Below are 21630 nucleotides of genomic sequence, written 5' to 3' on the forward strand. Positions count from 1 at the left end.
GAGATTGAGAAATACATGGGAGGTCAGTCCGATTTCACACAGTGATAGTGCATGGCGTATGTGCTTGTGTGTTGCTGTGTTTGGCCGCTGCTGGTGATAAATTCACTTTCGTGAATGTTCAGGTAAGACTGCGCTAATTGGACTGACTTGAAGAGCGACATTGATTTTAGTTTATCAATCAAGATAAATGTCTCTTTTGAACTTCAAAAGTGCTCACACAAAAATGTCTGTAAAAATAATATAAATAAAAATAGACCAAATTTAATTAACTATGAATATAACTCTTATCTAGATTGCTTTTATTGACCAGAGAGTCAGTGTAGACATCAGGGTCCCAGTCCCAGACCAGTTGTCATGTCCAGGTTTGAGTGCACTACAATGGCATTTGACTGCTCCCTTCTGACCTTTGACCTTTTCTAAAATGCAGTGTGCTTCTGGGAAATGTTGTTCCTAGATGTAATTCAACTACTGTCAGTCTGTCACTCACGCTACAGTACCTGGCATGCTTTGCAGTCAGATTACAGTGTGAACCGGCCAGAAATGAGCCTAGGATGCTTATCATAACTGCCAAAAATATCCCATGCCTTCTGTACGAACACATAGTTAGCGCTTTGCGGTTTGTCGGCGAAGAGAAGCCGCTTCGGAATGCATGCTGCATGTTTATCTGTTGATAGCAATCTTGTAAATTGTTCTTAATGTGGTTTGCTCGTTTGTCTTGTTTGTTTGTCTCGTATGCATGTGTAAGTGGTTTGATTGTGACTTGTATATATGTAATGTCACTTTATAAATGCACATTTATCTGCAGGTTTACTTCAAAATGCACAGATCCTTTTGAAAACGGTGCACTTTGTATTGTGTGCTTTTATTGACATGTCGAGTCTGTAAAGAGCACGTGCGAAATTACATCCAGATGTATATCAATAAATCAGGTGCTTCAATCTGATTTAATTAGCATAGAAATATGAAACCAAAATTTAAGTTGTCATTTAGCTGAAAACAGAAAGGTTTTGGTAATAATTACATTTGTGTAATTGGATAATTGAACTCTGTATGCTGTTCAAGCTCAGATGATAAATTAATCCAGTCGTAGTAGTTCTTTGGAACAAGTCACCTCTCAGAATTTCAAAATTATTTCGTCTGAAACCAAAAATGTATTACTATATTTTTTTTTTGCTGTTTTATCCGAATATTGGATCATGAATGCTTGACATACCTCCCTAGTTCAGCTGCAACCATAGTTATTTACATGTATTAATGTCTAGATCTGCAATAGACTTCAGCAGATGATTTTCAAAGAATTTAGGTTAGAATTAATGTTAGAAAATCAAAACCAAAAATCAAGTGCCAAGTTCTCGTAGTAAAGTTCTTAAGCAACAAGCCGTCTCTCAATGTTTCAGCTGAACTACTTTTGAATATTGCTATTTTAGCATAATATTTCATCATGGTTTAGTGTGTCCATAATGCTGACATGCTTACCTGTTGTGGCTTATCTAAGTTTTGTGGATAAAATATGGTAATATGTGTCACTCTTTACAATCGTTACTCTTTTGAGTCAATGATTTTGGCCTTCCAAAACGTTTTCATTTAAAACTGCAAATTCATTCTTTTTTGATTTTTCAAATATGTACAGTTTGTGAAATTTTGGTGCATTGCTAGATTTAATCCATTTAGATTCAAGCTTCAGTTTCACTGTAGCAGTATCCAGAAAAAGAAACCAGGTAAATGCTAAAAACAGCATTGTTGCGGTCAGCTCGGTACTCTACTCTGACAGTACCAGCACTTTGGTTTCACGCTATCAGTGTCTGCCCACACTGGAGTGCCCTTCTGAATGGAAACCTGGGGCACGCGCTCTTCCACAGCGGGAATCTGAGTGGGCATGACAGGAATGCCACTGCAGAAAAGAGCAGCGATCTTGCACACACACACAGACCCAATAGCACACGACACGTCTATCAACACCCATGCTTTTTTGGATTTTACTGAGCTAAGCAAGTAAACTAAACCAACTCGAGCCAATTGAAGCAGTGCATCCAGCTGTGTTTGTCAGTGTATGCATATATATGTACTTTGATTCATAGCTGTGCCCATGCTGATGAGATTTTTGCTAGAAAGTCAAGTCATGGATTTCACTGCAGAGGTTATACGCTTATGAAAGAGCGTTGGAGAGAGATTTTGGTAGATCTTCTTTGCTAGATTTGTTCTCAGAGGTTGCTGTTCATCAAAATTCCTCCCACTACTGAGGTTTAAGGCTGGGATTAGCTGCTGGTGTTCCAGCCCTCAGCAGTGCGCATGTTTAACCTTTTTTTTGGAAGCACTCTGCATTAGCTGTGCTATGTGCGTGCTGCTGAGGATGGAGACCAATCTAGGAAATTTTAATGAAGGGATGGTGGTGAGGTGATTGTGATAATGAGCATTATGGAACAGGGATAACAATGTAGAAAAGTAGTAAATACCCCCTGGCTCAAAATGAAACATTTAGGAGCCAAATTTGCTCCATAGATATGTATATGTACTGTAAATGCCTCGTTAGCGACTGTAAATGCCTCGTTAGCCACTGTATGTAAGACGTCCACCAAATTGGAATGGTCAAAGCTGCTCTGTGAGCGCTTGAGAGCAAGTTGACTCTGCATCTGCAACCATAGTTACCCACATGTATTAATATGTAGATGATTTTCATAGGACTTAGGTTATAATTATAAATGTTAGATAATTCTACATATATGCTAAAAAAAATATTGGTTGATGTTCTGTTAAATATTATTGATCATCAGAGAACCCTACTGTCAATTTGCTCTTAATTTCTAATGAAAGCAGTGACCTTATTATATATGAACGAATATACATATAAACTAGCTGCACGATTCATTGTTAAAAGATCGCAATCTTGATTCAAACACCCATGCGATCTTATTTCTAAATGACAATTCCTCTGTGTCTAGACAAATAACGTTTGTTGATTACAATGTTGATTACATTGTTTCACCACTAGGTGACGACTAGTGACTGTTAAAAAATGCATTAAGCCCGGGATACACTGCACGATTTTAGCAATCCTATAAGATCGTTACTTTATCGCACTGTGCGACATGGATCGTTTAAACTTGGGTACGACAAGCATGTAGACTGTACGATGATGACACCTATTGAATCGTAGGCTGCGACGGCTGCGACACACGTTAGCGCAATCAGCATGCACTAGTGGTAAACAAATACCGGTACATCAAGATGGATCGCGCTTTGGCAGTTGTGCTTTTCATGTGCGCTGAAACAAAGAAGAGGCGCCGGCGGAAGAGGGCAATATGGACCCGCTCATGGCTCGGGAAAAGAGGACAACTTGGGATGCCAGTTTTGCACAGGGAGCTTGGCAGCTGCAGTTCCTCCGCTATCTCCTTCCATGCTATGTCCTTTTTGGTGCGGTCATGATAGCAGCTAGAGGACACATCGTACAAACATGCCCTCTGCTGCCACAACTCAACAAGAATTTGTTCTTTATGGGTATCCCACATACCAGTATACCTTCTACTTTTTTTTGCCTCCATGGCATTGAAATTGTAGCGCCGCTGGTCGCGTGGATCAATACGTCATTTCATGTTGCAATTTCATTGGCTGCTGAGTAGACGCAGGTCGTTGCAGCAAACACACTGTGCGTTGATCATGCTGAATTTCTGACACTCTCAGAAAACTATCGTAGGTTATCTTTGGTCGCAAGACCGGGAAAACGCCCGTCTTTGAACCTCTCTCACTGTACGACATAGGACCACCGATTAAGAGCCACGATCACAGAAATCGCCACGATTGCTTCACGATGGCAATCTTTCGTCTGGGACAGCCAAAAATCGTGCAGTGTATCCCGGGCTTTAGTCATTAAATCATTCATTCAAGAGATTTGTTCAACACTGCTGATTCATTCAGTAATGGAGCAAGTAAAGTAGCCTATTTATGTGAGTCATTGAATTATTCATAAAAAAAAATTTTTAATAATTCATTCAAATTAATTAAACAGTTTTCAATAGAATGGGGCAATTAATATTTTGTCACAGCCTCTAGTAAATTACATGTTATTTTGCTTAGTTCAGAATCGTGGGAGAATCGTGATCTCTATTTAAAATAAAACAAATCATGATTCTCAGTTTATCCAGAATCGTGCAGCTCTAATATAAACACTTCAAAGGCTGATTTTGTAATGTTTTAGAAAGTCTCTTCTGTTCAACAGTTATTTGTTAAAAAATACAGGATATAGTAATATTGTGAAATATTATTAAAATAACAATTTTCTATTTTAATATATTTTAAAGTGTAATTTATTCCTGTGTTGCATCAGTCTTTAGTGTGACATGATTCTTCAGAAATCTTTCTGATATTCTGATCTGATGGTCAAAAAACTTTTCTTACTATTATTATAGTTGAAAACATTTGTGCTGGTTAATATTTTTGTGGAAACCAGGATACATTTTTTTTTAAATTTCTTAAAGAATATAAAGTTTAAACGAAAGTGTTTATTTGAAATAGAAATATTTTGTAACATTATAATGTATAACGATAAATAATGTCTCTACTGTCACTTTTGATCAATTTAATCCATCCTAGCAGCATTAAAGTATTTTTATTATGATGATTTTTTAATAATCTTACTGACCCCAACTCTTAAACGGTAGTGTATATATTTTTGTCACAGTTTGAATCATTTTAGCTGTATTCTCCAACATGAATAAGAAAGTGAGGGAAGTGAATGTTAGATCCAGCAGACCCTGCAATGCAGGAAAAGCTGCTTGAGATTTCACTATCTGGTGCAGTGCTTAAGGTGTGTGTGACTGTGTGTATTTGGTTTGTTAGCCTGCTCTTATAGATCAGTGTTGCTAGCACTATGATTTATAAGATCGTGTCATTTGTGTGCTAGCGGAAGCATCGGGAGGCACTAGAGGGGATATCACATTATTAGCATCCCTCAGTGACAGAGAATAATGAGGCTAGAGCTAGATAATCTGGGTCAGTTGGGAGGAAAACACGCACACACTCTTATTACCAGTGAAGACAAACATAATTTTTTTCCCCTGCATTCTTCATTTAGAAACTATCTGCAGTCAGAAAGTTCTTCAACTAATATCACAGAATCAGATTTGGGAGGTTGATTATACACTGTGTTAAATGTGCACTGGTTTTATGTTAAGACCATGTGATAGCTATCTGACTATCTATTTTTGTTGTGAAGTGTGTGTCAGCATGCACAGTGTAAGTGTGTGTGTGTTTGAGGCAGTAAAGTTGTGTGTTAAGGCAGGAGAAATGTCTTCATTCTCCCCTCAGCCAGAGAATCTGCTCTTGGCCAGTAAGTGCAAGAACGCCGCTGTGAAACTGGCCGACTTTGGACTGGCCATTGAGGTGCAGGGAGACCAGCAGGCATGGTTTGGTATGTAAACATTGCAAACCTGTAGGCTGATATAGAGAGATGCCCATGTGACTTGTCACAAACACTTTAGAACTTGATTGTACTTACTGCTGATGCTTTTATTGTCACATTTTACTGTGCATTTTACAGGATTTGCAGGGACACCAGGTTACCTGTCCCCCGAGGTGCTGAGGAAGGAAGCATATGGCAAACCCGTGGACATCTGGGCTTGCGGTAAATAAACTCAAATACAGTGACAAGCAAATGCTCATTCCGAAGAAATAGTTTTCTGTGCTGTCCATCAAAACTAAGCTGTCTTGCTGCCTTCTCCACTGTGCTGAAAAAAAGGTCTCCTAAAGCTGGACTCCTACCTTGGTCAAACTGGTCTGGTTGTCTGGTTTTAGAGGGTTTTACATATGTATGTGCTTAATAAAATATCCTGCAATTGTACATTTGGTATACTAAACTGGTATACTTAAAGTCTGCTAAATTGGAACAATTAGTTTTGTGCTTAATGCGCTTTAATTATGCAGAAATAGTGCTGAAATCCATCTAAAGATATACTTAAGTATATTTGATTGTGCTAAAGTGCAACTATTGCAAATATACTTCAGGTACAATTTACATACCTTGCATTTAAAGACTGATATTATTCAGAGATCATACAATACTTATTAATAGTCTCAAGTGATATGTCATTAAATGTTAATGGATTTGAAGTATGGTATGCTTAGTATGAAATAAACGTATTGTAAATAAATGATGGCATAGGGTGGCTATACTGTATGCAACAGCCTCAAAAATGTTAATAACAACAGAATGATTATTCAGATTTTTTTCATTCTCTTTATTAAGGTGTGATTCTGTACATTCTGCTGGTTGGATATCCACCTTTCTGGGATGAGGATCAGCATAAACTTTACCAACAGATCAAAGCAGGAGCTTATGATGTGAGTTTAACATCTTTTCAGTTTTTTTGCTAAAATACTGTATTTCAAATAAAGGTTTTAAGTTTAAAGGTTTCTCATTACAAAAACTAGAGCCCGACTGATATATCGTTTTGCCGATTGTATCGGCCGATATGAGCCTGTCGCACATATATCGTATCGGCGAATATGCCGCCGATATGCCACTGATATGAAATTTTTTTTTACAGAACATAAAATGCAGATAAAATGCTTGTAAATGGTGTAATTACGTAGTTTGTCCTGCAGAGCACGCTCCATTGTTTGCTACTGGCGACCTGGATGAAACGCTTTAAAGTTTAGGTGTATGGAATACCATTGAAACTTTGAACGGTAACAGCACGGCGGATCCGCACCAAATTCGGGAGATCCCTTCAGCTCGAGAAACCCTCTCGAACGCCGAATCGAGTGTATGTCTCGATGCCCCCTTTCGAATGAGACCACCCCTGCATTGATAGCCCCCGGGGTCCGGGAGTTACGGGCAGTTAAATTCGCGGTCGGACACCGACCGATCTGGCGATCTCGGGTGGCTACCGATGCATGGAGGGTGGCGTTCGAGAGGGCTCCTCAAGCTGAAGGGATCCCCCGAATTTGGTGGAGATCCGCCGCCGCGTTCGCGAGATAGTGACACCAGCCAACACTTTCACTTCAGTAAGGAGGTCTCTTGTTCAGGCAGCAGCATTCAAGCGTTGTCTTATTCGACCGTTGCATTTGTAATTGCAGGTTAAATGCATTCATGTCTTGCATTAAACAAAATACATGTGTGTAAATACATCTAAATGCCACTTCAGATGCAGCTTCTGTGTTGATTTAATTTGCTTGGTAACAGCCCAAATGTCTTATTATTCTAATTCCCTGATTAAATGTAAGAATTTGACTCAAAAGATAATGGACACTTTTAGAAAAAATGGCTTTATAAAGGTTAAAATGCCCATAAAATGCAAAAATCAGTTTAAACTTATTGGAAAAGATTCATTTCTATCAGTATGAACTGACCACCACACAGAATATGAAGAATATTAAAAACATTAGGAGTCAGCTGTCTTCGGCAGTCCTTAAGGTACCAGCACAATAACACACTCAGCAAAATATCGTCTAATTATCGTTATCGATAAAATCCCATAAAATATCGAGATATAATTTTTTGTCAATATCGCACACCCCTACATTTGAGTGATCATTGCAAAAAATGTGTTTATGTATATATATTCTGTTTATGTATATACTGTATTCTATATATAGTACCAGTCAAAAGTTTGGACACACGAATGGGAAAGTGTCCAAACTTTTGATTGGTACTGTACTTTGTATATACACAAAGAATATTTTTTACTCCCTAATATCGGTATCGTATCGGCCCTGCATGAGTGTGTGATTTTTGATCATATTTTATATATGAAGTAATTTCAGTATCATTTTACATTGTTCAAAAATGTGTTTGAAATGGTTCAAAAATGTGAATTAATACTCACTTTTGCCCGATATGCGCCATTTTGGCTGAGCCAGAATTGACTCGTATAGCTGCATAGTACCAGTTCAGGAAATTAAGGAATTCTTCACTTTGACAGGTGATTTTATTTTTCTAGGAGAGGCATGACTTTGAATCAAAAGTTACACAAACTGCAAATTCCAACAGGTGTTTTATTTGATGCATTGCAGCGCTTGTTGACAGAGTAAAGTTATAGTTGTAGAATCATAATCTTTTTTATTATTTATTTAATAGTTTCCATCTCCAGAATGGGACACAGTTACTCCTGAAGCCAAAAATCTCATCAATCAAATGCTAACCATAAACCCTGCCAAGAGAATCACTGCACAGGAAGCTCTCAAACACCCATGGGTCTGCGTACGTATTCATCGACCCGCACATGCAGACATATAAACACGAAAACAGCAAAACATGGGTCTAGATGTACAGTAAAAATCTTTTCCCTATTTGTTTCTATAGCAACGCTCTACTGTGGCTTCCATGATGCACAGACAAGAGACTGTGGAATGCCTGAAGAAGTTCAACGCCAGGAGGAAACTCAAGGTGCATTTCATGGTCACACACACACATGCTCACTCAATTCTAATTTTACACACGCAGAGGTTATGTTTCCTCTCTCTCCTCACAGGGGGCCATCCTCACCACCATGCTTGTGTCACGGAACTTCTCTGGTAAGTTACTCGGGTATGATGCAGATGGAAATTAACTTTAGAATGGTTTTGATTGACAGCTGAGTTGACAGGTGTGTGTGATTTCTGATTGGTCTGTGTATGTTCTTACGACTCTCCAGGGAACCGTCTGTGTGTCTTTTACATCCCCACTCCATCTTGATGTGATGTCGTGTGTCAAAGATGTACTTGTTTTGTGTTCAAATAAAAGTAACTCATGGGCAAGATTGTCCATGCTATACAGGGTTTATATAATTATACACAGATTTTGTGGCCCTGACAAGTATTTAGAGACTTAAGTTGTACTTGAAGTTGTATATTGTTATTGCATTAGATATCAAACCAAATGGCACCCAAAAATAAATGCTAGAGGGTCCCTTCAGTTTTCCACGTTTCTACTATTGCGGAATCAATAAAATGTAGCATTTTTGTGATGCCGCCTAATAAGCCAATGAAAATAAGCTAAATAAAGCAAAATAATCACAAAAAGCACAATACTATGTGAAATTATTGATGCAGTAGTGTAATAAACAAATATGCATGAATGAAAAAGTAAAGTAAAAAATTTTTTAAATTTGATTATTCAATTTCTGTAGTATTTTGCACCTGTAAAAATGTTAAGTAGTCTCATTTGTATCTTTGTCTTATTGTTTGTAATTTGGTTCTTTGTTCTTATTTAAAAAATAACAACAATAATTTTCCTAAAGGTTTTGTGATAGAAGTGGATAAGAATATTTTTTTGTCATACACTGAACAAAATTATAAACGCAACACTTTTGTTTTTGCCCCCATTTTTCATGAGCTGAACTCAAAGATCTAAGACTTTTTCTATGTACACAAAAGGCCTATTTCTCTCAAATATTGTTCACAAATCCGTCTAAATCTGTGTTAGTGAGCACTTCTCCTTTGCCGAGAAAATCCTATATATATAAAAATAAAAAAAAACATTGCAAGAAATTACTGCCAAAAAAATCTGTCATTTTAAATGCAAAAATCACAAAAAAGATGGAAATTTCATTTTTGGGTGAACTATTCTTAACATTTTATATTTTACTTTTGAATGGTTTAAATATCTTTAAATAATTTTTAACAAATTACTACTTCTAAATGCCACTTGTGTCAATATCTAATATGATGCTCATACATTTTTAAGTGTGGTTTAAGTGTCCACATACTTTCTGGGACCACTCTCTATATACACAGTTGCAGTTTTCATGCTCGGACCTCACAGATATCATGCATAATGCAAAATAACATGCATTCTCACTGCACATGTAATTTCACTCTCTCTCTGTCAATTCTCCTTTATTTAACTGCATCCTTATTGGGAATTCAAACGGTTATAGTAGCACTTTCTGTCTTTTGATCTCATCTGTGATGTCAGGGCTCTGCTTGTAACCTCTAGATGATGGTCCAGCAGAGAACGTTGATAAACGTGTGGTTTTGAATGTTAGGAGGGATGAATCCCTCTGGGTCAGAGTCTTGTCTTTGTTGTAATGAAAATATGGCTCTTGTTTGAGTGGGGATTGTTTTGTTACAAGCCACCTGTCTCAAAGAAATAAAAAAGAAAATTGGTTTGACATGTTCTTATAACTGACAGTTTCTTCTCCCATAGACTAATGAATGGTTCTCTTTCACTCTGCCCCCTTTCCTCTTCCCTCTCTCTCATTTTGTTTGTGATTTTGTGTGTGTGTGTGTGTGTGTGTGTGTGTTAGTGGGTAGCAGGCAGACCACGGCTCCCGCCTCGGTCACTGTGGCTGCGGCTGCAGTAGCCGCGGCTGCAGGCACCACAGCAGGGCTGGTGGAACAAGGTAGCGCCGCCCTACAGGGCCCAATTCCTCTGCCCCTTTCTGTCTGTATGCTCCTCTCTGCATATTCCTCCCATTCCTTCTTTCGTTTCCATTTCTATTTTCTATTTACTTTGTTTTCCTTTGAAATTCTAGTTCTTTCTTTTACTTTCTCTCTCTTTTTCCCTTTTCACTTCCCATATAATTTCCTCCCATTTCCTTTTTCATTTGCCCTTTTCTGTTTCCTTTTTCCATTTCCTATTTCCTATTTCCTTTGCCCTTTTCCTCTTCCTTTCTTTTCATTTCCCTATTCCATTTTCTTTTTGTTCTTTTCTTTTTCATTTAATTAATACATTTTCCTTTCCATTCCTTTTCCTCTTTCCTTTCCTTTCATTTCCTATTAACCTTTTACTTCCCTATTCATTTCCTTTTTCTTTCTTATTTCTTTGCTTTTCCCCTTTCTTTCCATTTTCCCTGTCTCTCCCCTTCTATGTCCTTTGTCCTTTTCCTTTCCTCTTCCCTTTTCCCTTTTCCTTTTCCTTTACAATTTCCCTTTTACTTCCCTATTCATTTTTTCTTTACTTTTCCTTTGCTTTTCCCCTTTCTTTCCATTTTCCCTGTCTCTCCCCTACTATGTCCTTTGTCCTTTTCCTTTCCTCTTCCCTTTTCCTTTCCCTTTGCAATTTCCCTTTTACTTCCCTATTCATTTTTTCTTTCATTTTCCTTTGCTTTTCCCAGTTCTTTCCATTTTCCCTGTCTCTCCCCTACTATGTCCTTTGTCCTTTTCCTTTCCTCTTCCCTTTTCCTTTCCCTTTTCCCTTTCCTTTGCAATTTCCCTTTTACTTCCCTATTCATTTTTTCTTTCATATTCCTTTGCTTTTCCCCTTTCTTTCCATTTTCCTTTCCTTTTCCTTACCCCTTTTCTTTTCCCATTTTCCTGTTAATTTCCTTTCTTATTTCCTGTTTGGTTTCCTTTTTTTCTTGTTTGTCTAATAAAACTTTTTCACCTTTTTTTCCAGTTTCTTTCATCTCTTCTATGAAAGAAACATTTTTGTATTTCAACCTCTCCCATCATCCTCTCTGTCTCTCACTAGTCCATGATTGTCTCTGCATGGGGCTAAAGCATGCATGATGACTCACCCTCTACCTCTACCTGCTGTTTCTTCCGTTTCTTTCTTGTCCTCCACACTTTTGTGTCATTTTTCATCTCATTTCTCTTGCAGTTCATGTCTAATATCATATGTATTTGCTTATTGGTTCCCTCAGCTGTCTGTCGTCATCACTGTCATCACCACTTCATTCATCTTTTATTTATTTTACAGAGGATCTACACCAAGATCCCTACATGATGAATGTATTGTCCCTTCCCACTCTCTTTTTTTGAGTCCTGTTTTCTCCATCATTTTTTTCCTTTCATACAGTATGTGCCATAAATCACTGCCTCTTCCTTTTTTTTCTGGTTTATTCTTATCCTCCTCCTCCTCCTCATCACTTTTCTTTGCCATTTTTATCTGACACCCATAAGCCATCTTCACTTTCATCCTCTGTATTCTTCCTTCCTTTACTCTGTCTTTAATATGGTCTGTGAAGTTGAAGTTCACCCCTCTTTCAGGGGGTGGAACAGTCTGCCTGCTGTTGTGCTCAATGCTGCATGGGAGGTTGGACTAATGCATGTTCACTAACTTGGGGGTGAGATGGGCTGAACGGATCTGGTGCACTTGTGCATGGTCAAAGCTTCTTGACAACTGTACTTCTTTTTATGTAGTCTTTTTTTCTTATTTAATGGACATGGACAGGATGTAGAATTCTGTAGAATTTCAATTAACAGTACTTAAAGATACTGGATCTACAGTATGAAGGGAAATGCACAGTATCTCTTTTTGTTCCATATTAGACTGTAGTGAATCTACTGTTGCAGTACATTTATTTTATTTTGCAGGGTTTAACCTAGAGCACTACACTCAAGTAAGCAATTTATCAAAGTTAATCTTGGGCCTACATGCCTGTAATAAAACATTGTAGTTTCAGTTTGATCAAGAACATTGTATTTGGAATCTTTCTACTTTAATGACTCTGTTTCTTGCATCTCCTCCAGAGCTGATACAAAGAAAACCAATCTTTGCTAATCTGTCACGAAACAAATCAATGCCAGAGCAAGCTGCTCAAATTATTTTTATTTTATTCAGAGTGTTTTATTTTGACCAGATAGTAAAAGAAAAGCAGAAGACGAAGTACAAGATTAGTTTTGATTTGTTGAACATTACAGTTTGTGTTGTTTCATAGTTTTAAAGGTTTAAAATTCTGTTTAATATTAATAATAATCATTGTCCATTGCTGTGGACACTAACATAGTAATCTTTATAGTTATCATCTTTGGTGTGAACAGGCCTTTATTCTGAAATGTGTGGTCCAAATTGTAGATTGACTGACTGTATTGTAAATAATTTTCAGCTTTTTAATTATATTTAATATCTTAATATTTATTTATTTGTTCTAAAATGGCTTAGAATTATGTTTTTCTGTCAGTGAAAGCATCATTTTGACCTGGCACTGGCATTTAAGCTTAAAGGTAAAACGTGATTATTTAGTATTTCTTGATTTATCTTAACAGCTGCTCTGGAGGAGAAGCTAGTGGCATTGTTTTGCTGGTTACCTTTTTTAGAGGGCAAAAAATGATTCAGGTTTAAATGTTTTTCAGCTTTTCCTTTTCCGTTTTTTTTTTTTTTTAACATAGAGTGCATCATGCTAGAAGGGTTGAGCTGGTACATTGAGCGTGTGCTGTGGCTCAATGTGAAGGCTGTGCTTCATATTTGATGCTCCCTCCACATGCCTGCAATCAAATATTTATGTAGTGCTGCCTCTCTCTGTTGTCCTTCTGCTACCCCCAGCCTGAGCAACCAGACTACTGCACTATAGGCAGTTACACTACATATGGGACTGACATCTGGATCATTCCAAATCCTCACGTTTGACTTTTATATAGTGCGTATAAGAGAATACAGGTGCATCTCAATAAATTAGAATGTCGTGGAAAAGTTCATTTATTTCAGTAATTCAACTCAAATTGTGAAACTAATATGATTTAGGTTATAAACAAGTATGTGTACACCCCTAAGTTTGGCTGTTACAGTGGAAGCTGTTATAACAGCAAAAGGGGATGCAACTCCCATAGTTTTGAAATCAAGGTTCAAAAGGTGTAAAAATAGGTAAGGAGTTCACATGCTTTTTGTCATGTAGTGAAAAGCTGCGTTATCATTAGACAATAATGCTCAGTTTTGCTTGTGCAACTACTCCACATTGCACAAGATGCATTAAAATTGTCAAGATAATGTCAATATATAAATATATTTGTATTTTGTATAAATATATTGCAATTGTTAAGTTAACTTATTTAATGTAAATAATAATATTTTCATATGTAATGTGTTTTTAAAGCATTAGAGAACAATTGAGGACTAGGTTTTAGAGTAGTGTAACTGCTTATACAAAACAGCCTGGCACAAACGTATTTGCCTGCTATTTTTTGCTAAACCTTGTTTGTGCTGACTCTCTGCAAAGTAGATCAACTCTGAGAAAAATGATGACTGTACTGAAAACAAGTTGACATACTTTTTTGTTTTGTTCTTGAGCCCCATATACAGCTCCATCGATAGTCGTTTAACATCAGCGTTCATAGAGACAGCACTCTGGTATTTTGACCTCTTCTCCATTGCTCTCTCTTTTTCTCTTCATTCTCTCTTGCTCTTGCTCTCTGTGTTAATGGCAAGGTAAGGAGCTCCACTCACTCTAGAGTATTAGATGTTACTTCACAACTCCTCTTTCTACAGAGACGCATGCTCATTTCTTCTCACTGATCTCTTTGGGCCACCAGTTCTAGGAGGATCCGTATCAAATACCAACCTTGAGTGACCCTGTTTTTCAGTTTATGACCAGAAGTACAGCACATGTATTAGACTTAATTTCTTTGTGCAACCTCTTGCTATGTGTTTTTTTTTTTAATGCATAATGCCGGCTCATGCCATCTTGCTGGTGACGGAGCTGTATCTGTGGGATCATTTTACAAAATGTTCTAAATGACAGGGTTTTTGCTGAACTGATTGTATTAAACGAACAGTACCTAGATAAGTAGAAACTAGGGATGTTCATAACCGGTTAACCGTTAACCGACCGTATAGAATTTTGACCGATTAATACAATCAGTTAAACGGTTTAAAAAGTCATTTTATTTTATTTTTTCAGTGACTTATCAAAATATTAAAAAAGATTTGCTGCGTGGTTAAAATACGCTACGCGTATAAAAAAAATAGTTTTTTAGAGAAAAACAACATAAGTTCCGTATAAGTCGCATTTTATTATTTCATTCAGAAATAGTCCTAATGCCGATGCGAAATGTTTACAAACATTATAATAAATACTGTAAACATAGCTGGGCTATTTTAGTTCCCCTCACTCCACAACAACGCCTTTCAATTAACAGTATTTAGAAAAGAACAAGAATTAAAAATATAAGAAGCTATAGCAATATAAACGACAAGCCAAAACAAATTCGTTTAGGCAAAAATGAAACTGAAACCAACGTTGGGTCTCTCATTCCACACAAAATATAGCAAATAATGCTTAACTGTGTGTGCACATGCGGCGCTGGCGCAATCACTTGAGTTTTTTCCATCTAACAATGGAAACAACTACTTCTTTTAGTCATAAAGATAATCAGAATTGTAAAAGGTTTGCCTTTATTTTTGTGGAAGGGGGCTTTTTATTTCACGTCTTTTGGACTGAAGGAATGCAACACCCGCTGAGTACAACGATAGAGCTTGAAAGATCAAAGACAATTTTTAATATAACTCCGACTGGATTCGTCTAAAAGAAGAAAGTCATATACACCTAGGATGCATCGGGGGTGAGTAAAACACAGCCTAATTTTTATTTTTGGCTGAACTAACCCTTTAACATCCCTAGTAGAAACTGGTTAAGATATCCTTCAAGGTGTACAAGTGGGATGGACACAAGTACCCGAGTACTCGGAATTTTAAGTAATAAAAACACATTTGTTTCGTAACTCAGTTTGATTGAATTTGGATTTGAAGACATTTCACTGTGATTAAAAATCCAGTGACAGTTGTACACAAATATACCCCCTCTCCCCTCAAAAGAAAAAAAAAAGTTTTGTTTTGGGATTACTTACAGTGTCATATTTGCAGTATGAATGCCTATCCCCATGTATAACCTGAGGGATAAAGCTGAAAATCTCTTCTGTGCTTTATTAATAGACTAACCAACTCTGGCTGTAAAAGTCTTTGAGCAAACAGACTTGCCGAATGAGTTTGATGTGAATGTGATGGTGTTACTGTGATTTAATGCTAAAAAAAGAAGTGTTTGAATGAACTGCTTCAGAGGTGCTTGAGAGAGTGAGAGATGCATTCTGAATATAAAATAGTACAAGAACCTACAATGACAGACAGTGATTGTGTCAGACGCTTCTTTTTACTCATGAATGATTGTTTTATATTGATTTAAAAAGTGTTGTTCACCATGATGCTGTTTATTTATTATTAACATTTAATGTTAATTAATAAATATTATTTATTTATTATATAATAAATAAATTATTATATAATTTATTATTATATAATTATCAATCCTAATATTTCTTGGATTGAAAAGTTCCTCGGTCAGCTACACTGTCTGGAAACTGTTTGGCTAAACCTGAAAACAAGCATTTATGAAGTAGTAAAAAAAAAAATGTACACAGAGTAATGAGATATCTGTGGCAACATTGTTTCTGTGATAAGGAAGCAGATAAATATGTATAGCTTAGTGGATTTTTCTACCACAATTTTTCCTATAAGACAAAAACTATTTATTGTATTTTATTTGTTTATTTATTTATAGATTTTTGAATTGTTCAATCTTAGAGGCCATGAGTAACACTTTATAATAAATCTTAATGTTTAAAAATCATTGTTACTTTTATATAATACTTAATAGGTCATTAGCTCTTGGACAATCAAATAGCTAGATATCACGAAACATTGAAATATATATTTAATTTCATACGCACTACCTTTCAAAAGTGGGGTTGGTTACATTTTTTTCATGGTTTTTAAAGAAGGCTCTTAGGCTCACCAATGCTGTATTTATTTGATGCATTTATTGACAATACAGTAAAAACAGTAATATTATGAAATGTTAAATAATCATGTAATATTGTTTAAAATGTAATTTATTTCTTGGGTGAGAGCTACATTTTCAGCAGCCATTACTTCAGTCTTTAGTGTCAGATGATGTTTCAGAAATTATTCTAATATGCTAATTTGGTGCTCAAGTAACATTTCTTTTTGCTGTTTTCACTGCTGAAAACAGTTGTGCTGCTTAATATTTTTGTGGAAGTTATACATATAAGTGATAATTTTTTCAGGATTCTTTAATAAATAGAAAGTTCAAAAGAACAGCGTTTAAAAAATGTTTTACTAACTCCCAACGTTTTGAATAGTAGTGTATATTCATATCTACATTGACTGCTGAGCTAATAAGAATTATATAATGTATTGTTAATGACTCATCAATGCTGTATCATGTGTATAAGTAGGCCAACACAGAATCTGTCCTTGCAGCACGTTCTGGATATTATTGCATAATTTGAATTGAATCTCCTGCCTCTTTTGAGCTTACTTGATCATTAGATTATTTACCGGTAGGAGCCTAGAGCTCTCAACCATCTTTAACATATTTACTACATTGAAATCCATTCCATACAATTCTTCCCCAAACTGAGTGCAGAATCCTGTTTGGGCCTAGTTATGGTTTACCAGATAGATTATAGGTATGATTAATATCTGCAGTGTTATGTTTCATTTTAGGAAATATAGCCTTGGTTAAACTCAACTGCCCGTCCGGTGGGTTAGTTGACGTTTTGTATTACGGTGTTGCTGATTTAACGTCTCTCTCTTATTTCCTCCCATTGTAGCAGCCAAGAGCTTGTTGAACAAAAAAGCAGACGTTAAGGTAAGAAGATCTGTTGAACTTCTGACCTCTGTGACCCAGACATGACCATACGGCTTCTTAGTACCTTCTCTCTTTTCACTACTCTCTCTCTCTGCCCTGGCTAATCTGTCAGTGTCTCTTCTTTATTGCATGATTGTGTTGTTTTTATACATAAATGTAGTTCGTTCATATTGTGTTTGATGTGTGGTTATGAGTGTGTGTGTTTTAGGACACGAAAAAACGTGATCACTGACAGTCAAGTCAGCTTTATTTATATAGCGCTTTATACAATACAGATTGTGTCAAAGCTGCTTTACAGTATTAAACAGGAAAATAGTGCGTTGATATTGCAAGAAGACGATAGTAAACACGTAATTTTCCAGTTAAAGTCACTTCATCATTGATTCAGTGATGTCTTCATCCAGCTCAGCTCTGTTCGAATTGTATCTGTGCAATCAAGTCGACGAGTGGCGCGGAGCGACAAAATACTATGGAACTCATTATAATCAGTGATGCTGTCTACACCATAGATATATATACATATCTATGGTCTACACTGGATGCGGCGCGACACGACAAATCCCCGACAGAAAACTGCTGCTGTGTTCTATTTATGACGTCTTGACACACATTTCAAATGATTTCAACGGTCGCTTTGTCGCGTCCAGTGTGCTAGACAGACTTTAGCTGTTGCGGCGCAGACACGGTGTTAATCACCTATCGAGAAGAAACAAAGCAACCTCGGCGTCCGATCGCAGGCCTTCCTCTCCTTGAGTTCTCTCCAGCGCTGGAAAGCTGATCCGATATTTACACGGGTCCTACTTCTTGCCTTATTGCCTTAAGCCTTCTTTTTTTTCCGCAGGCGTTTTCCTCTTTTGTTTTTTATCCACCATCTCGATCTTTCTGTTGCTCTGATCGGCTAATGTCCGTCCTGTGCACTGAACGCTCTCTCCTCCACATCATGAGTAGACACGCCCCTTAATGCTGATTGGCTACAAGTTTGTTTTGCTACTCGGCCCAAATCAGTTTTCTAAAGCGTTTTTGAAAAATCACTTACCCCACCTTTAAACTATATTTCAGTACCGTTTCAATTAAGTCTAGTCAAACTCTCCTCAAAACTGATTTCACCTTACTGACATGATTAAAAAAATGACAAACGATCAGGGTAGTTCATCATTTACTCAATATACATGTAATTCCGATTCTGATGTTATTGTTACATTAAACACTAAATGAGCTGAAGTGAGCTTAGCACAATATGTTTAAACTGCACTTTTTCATACAAGGAAAGCAGATGCTTGTATACTGTATTGCCATTCTTCCAAAATCAAATGTCTCTGTTTTTCCACACAAAGTGATTGTATGTCTTCAGAAGACCTGTAATATGTGACCCTGGACCACAAAACCAGTCATAAGGGTAAATTTTTCGAAATTGAGATTTATATAAATAAGCTTTCCATTGATGTATGGTTTGTTAGGATAGGACAATATTTGGCCAAGATACAACTATTTGAAAATCTGAAATCTGAGGGTGCAAAAAAAATCAAAATATTGAGAAAATCGCCTTTAAAGTTGTCCAAATGAAGTTCTTAGCAATGCATATTACTAATCAAAAATTAAGTTTTAATATATTTACAGTAGGAAATTTACAAAATATATTCATGGAACATGATCTTTACTTAATATCCTAATGATTTTTGGCATAAAAGAAAAATCTATAATTTTGACCCATACTATGTATTTTTGGCTATTGCTACAAATATACCCCAGCGACTTAAGACTGCTTTTGTGCTCCAGGGTCACATATAGCTAATTTGTGCATTGACAGCTAATGATCACCATGCACGTTCATTATAAGCAAAAGAAAAGCTTGGACATCACCTTTTGTGGTTCCAAGGAAAGAAAACGAATTTAGACTGACATGGTGAGAAAATGGGTGAACTATCGCCGATTTTTCATTTAAAGGTAAAATGTGAATATCATCTTCTAAATCCCTTATTAATCTACCAGTAAGACCATATTTAAATCCGGCTCCCAGGATTCCACACATGAGTGTGAAAATGTAAAAGTATGAACCCGGCGAGGAGCATTTCAGTGAATTTTCCGCAGTCTAGAAGTCATGCGAGCATTGAAATATATGGTTATTTAGCTACCGATAAAACCTTTAACACATTTCCCCATATTTAAATCCCATCACACATTAGCTCAAAAAGTAAAAAATAGAGTGTGGATTACGCAGTGTATTTGCCGGGCTCTCTAGCAGACATAAGAGCGTGGAAATATAAGGTGTTACCAAACACCGTAACAAGCTCTATCCCAGGGGTGTCAAACTCATTTAAGGTTGAGGGCCGGATCGGAGAAAATGTCCCCTTGTGCGGGCCGAATTACCTTTTGTTAAACCCTAGTTTGCTCACAATTACATTAATATTAACCATACAAACTACAATATAATTTTTTTTTAAAATCTAGGACAACTTTTTTTTTAAAGATGATGCTTGGTTATTTTAGGGGTGTGCAATTGACACAAAATGTCTTTTTTTTTATAGTGATAATTTACCATATTTTGCAGAGTGTGTTTTTGAGATAGCACCTTGGTTGGTTTTTAAGCCTGTCATGGATAAATAAATATGACACTAAAGCCGCCAGTAGGTGGCAGCAAGTCTCCGTCTTAATGAGTGATCCATTGAATCGTTCATTCAAAACGGCTGATTCTTTAGAATCTAAACTAGTGATTGTCTTTATGAATGGGCCACTGAATCATTGACTCAAATAATTTGTTCAAAAACACAGATTAATTCAGTAACAAAATACACAGTGCTGCCTCGGAGACACACAATTGGTCTTACTTCGGCTTTGTTCAAAACTTTTCTTGCCAAAACAGAGATAAACAGACAGCATTGTGACTAATATAACACACTTAATACTAGCATCTTGTTTGTTGAGCTGTTATATAAAATCAATTCATTTGCGATCGCGCTGACATTCGGGAAAGCAACACTCTTGATATATTTAGACATTACTTAACTATCACAACATAAATATTAAAAACTAAATTTCTTACAGGGCATTTTATTTTTGCCCCCATATATTGAATTATATTGTAAACTGATAGCCTTCATCCGGCACTGAAAAACTCTCATAATGTGTTTGTTTGTTTTTTTGCAAAGTTACAAAATGTCAACTCACACATCATTAAAACAACAGTTAGGATAATAGTACACAATAAATATTGCACACTCCTCGCTCATTTACTTTCTCCATGCGAAGCTGTCCAGTGCGTCAAAGTGTCGTTTAATATTGCACACTAGTGATGCGCGGATGGCGGTTTTATCCGCGGATCGGGTGGGTCGGGTAATAAAAAAATGCATTCTGATTATTTGCGGGTGGGTCGCGGGTGGATAAAATAAATCATTATTTTTAAGTATTAACTACATTTTCTAAATTATGAACGTGTTTTAAATAGGCTACAGAAATTGAATAAACTGTAAATTAACATTAAAAGTTATTCAACAAAACATTATTTAGTCAAGAGCAGTAAGTTTTGTTGTTTGATTAACATTAATAAAAGACGGCACAGCTTTATTAGGCTGCATGTCACAAGACTTATTTCACGGATCCAATACTGATACTCATGCGTTTTGTTTTGCAACTGTTTACATTAACTTAAGACAAAACCGACAGTACTTTCTCAATTTGGTACTCGCAGTACGCACTTTGGATGTGACTGTGAGCGCACGCGCCTCTGGAGAGCGCGAGTACCGAATGGCTTAAAAAGACGTGAAAATAATACATTTTTGTGACGATGCAACAATGACCAATCAGGCTATTGACAATTCTGTCAACTGTCCCGAAACGCGAGCTAAAGTCTTCTATCGCAGCGTGCAGCAGCTCTAGATGCGTCGATGTGAAGCGAAAGAAAGAGAGAAGACGCGGTACAGCTGAATCACTTACGCTGTTTTCATCTGATGGTTTGTGTGGATTTATTTACTCATCTAACCTACACGCTATATTGAATAAAGGTTTTGCAGTAATTTCCCTCATTTTAAAGTCGAAAGCTGCGGGAATGAGTAATGCGATGTATGCGCAATCCCGCAACGAAATTCAGGATCTGATTAAACATAATTCTATTATACAGAGAATTGTGAAATAGATTTTCATGAAACTTTTCAAAAACTTTTTGAGTTTATTTATTTTTACAAAACTTTGTAGGGCTGGAAATTGCTGTTCAATGACTTTTCCAGGTTTTTAATGACCGTACGAACCCTAATGTGATGATCGGGTGCGGGTCGGATGCGGTTATCTAAATCAGACAAAAATACAGGTGCGGGCGGTTGGCGGGTGGATAATTTATTTG

The 21630-nt window shown here is 36.7% G+C and overlaps 1 protein-coding gene and 1 long non-coding RNA gene across 2 annotated transcripts in view; one reads left to right on the forward strand and one right to left on the reverse strand.

Moving 5' to 3' along the window:
- The window catches only part of LOC107743337 (calcium/calmodulin-dependent protein kinase type II subunit beta-like), a 73551-nt gene that overhangs the window by 27459 nt on the left and 24462 nt on the right, over nucleotides 1–21630 (forward strand). Inside the window, exons 8-15 of the mRNA XM_016556510.1 lie at nucleotides 5302–5404; nucleotides 5534–5617; nucleotides 6239–6333; nucleotides 8072–8194; nucleotides 8297–8380; nucleotides 8466–8508; nucleotides 10221–10316; nucleotides 17263–17297. Coding sequence (XP_016411996.1) covers nucleotides 5302–5404; nucleotides 5534–5617; nucleotides 6239–6333; nucleotides 8072–8194; nucleotides 8297–8380; nucleotides 8466–8508; nucleotides 10221–10316; nucleotides 17263–17297 — 663 coding nt within the window. The remainder of the gene's footprint in view (nucleotides 1–5301; nucleotides 5405–5533; nucleotides 5618–6238; nucleotides 6334–8071; nucleotides 8195–8296; nucleotides 8381–8465; nucleotides 8509–10220; nucleotides 10317–17262; nucleotides 17298–21630) is intronic.
- Nucleotides 9518–20575, reverse strand: LOC107743338 (uncharacterized). The gene is made up of 3 exons (XR_001640397.1): nucleotides 20297–20575; nucleotides 11433–11435; nucleotides 9518–9539 (listed from the first exon to the last, which is right to left on the reverse strand). It is a non-coding gene; the product is annotated as an uncharacterized LOC107743338 (long non-coding RNA).

This window comes from Sinocyclocheilus rhinocerous, unplaced genomic scaffold (assembly GCF_001515625.1).
Source record: "Sinocyclocheilus rhinocerous isolate Xijiao unplaced genomic scaffold, SAMN03320098_v1.1 scaffold2844, whole genome shotgun sequence".
Classification (NCBI taxonomy): domain Eukaryota; kingdom Metazoa; phylum Chordata; class Actinopteri; order Cypriniformes; family Cyprinidae; genus Sinocyclocheilus; species Sinocyclocheilus rhinocerous.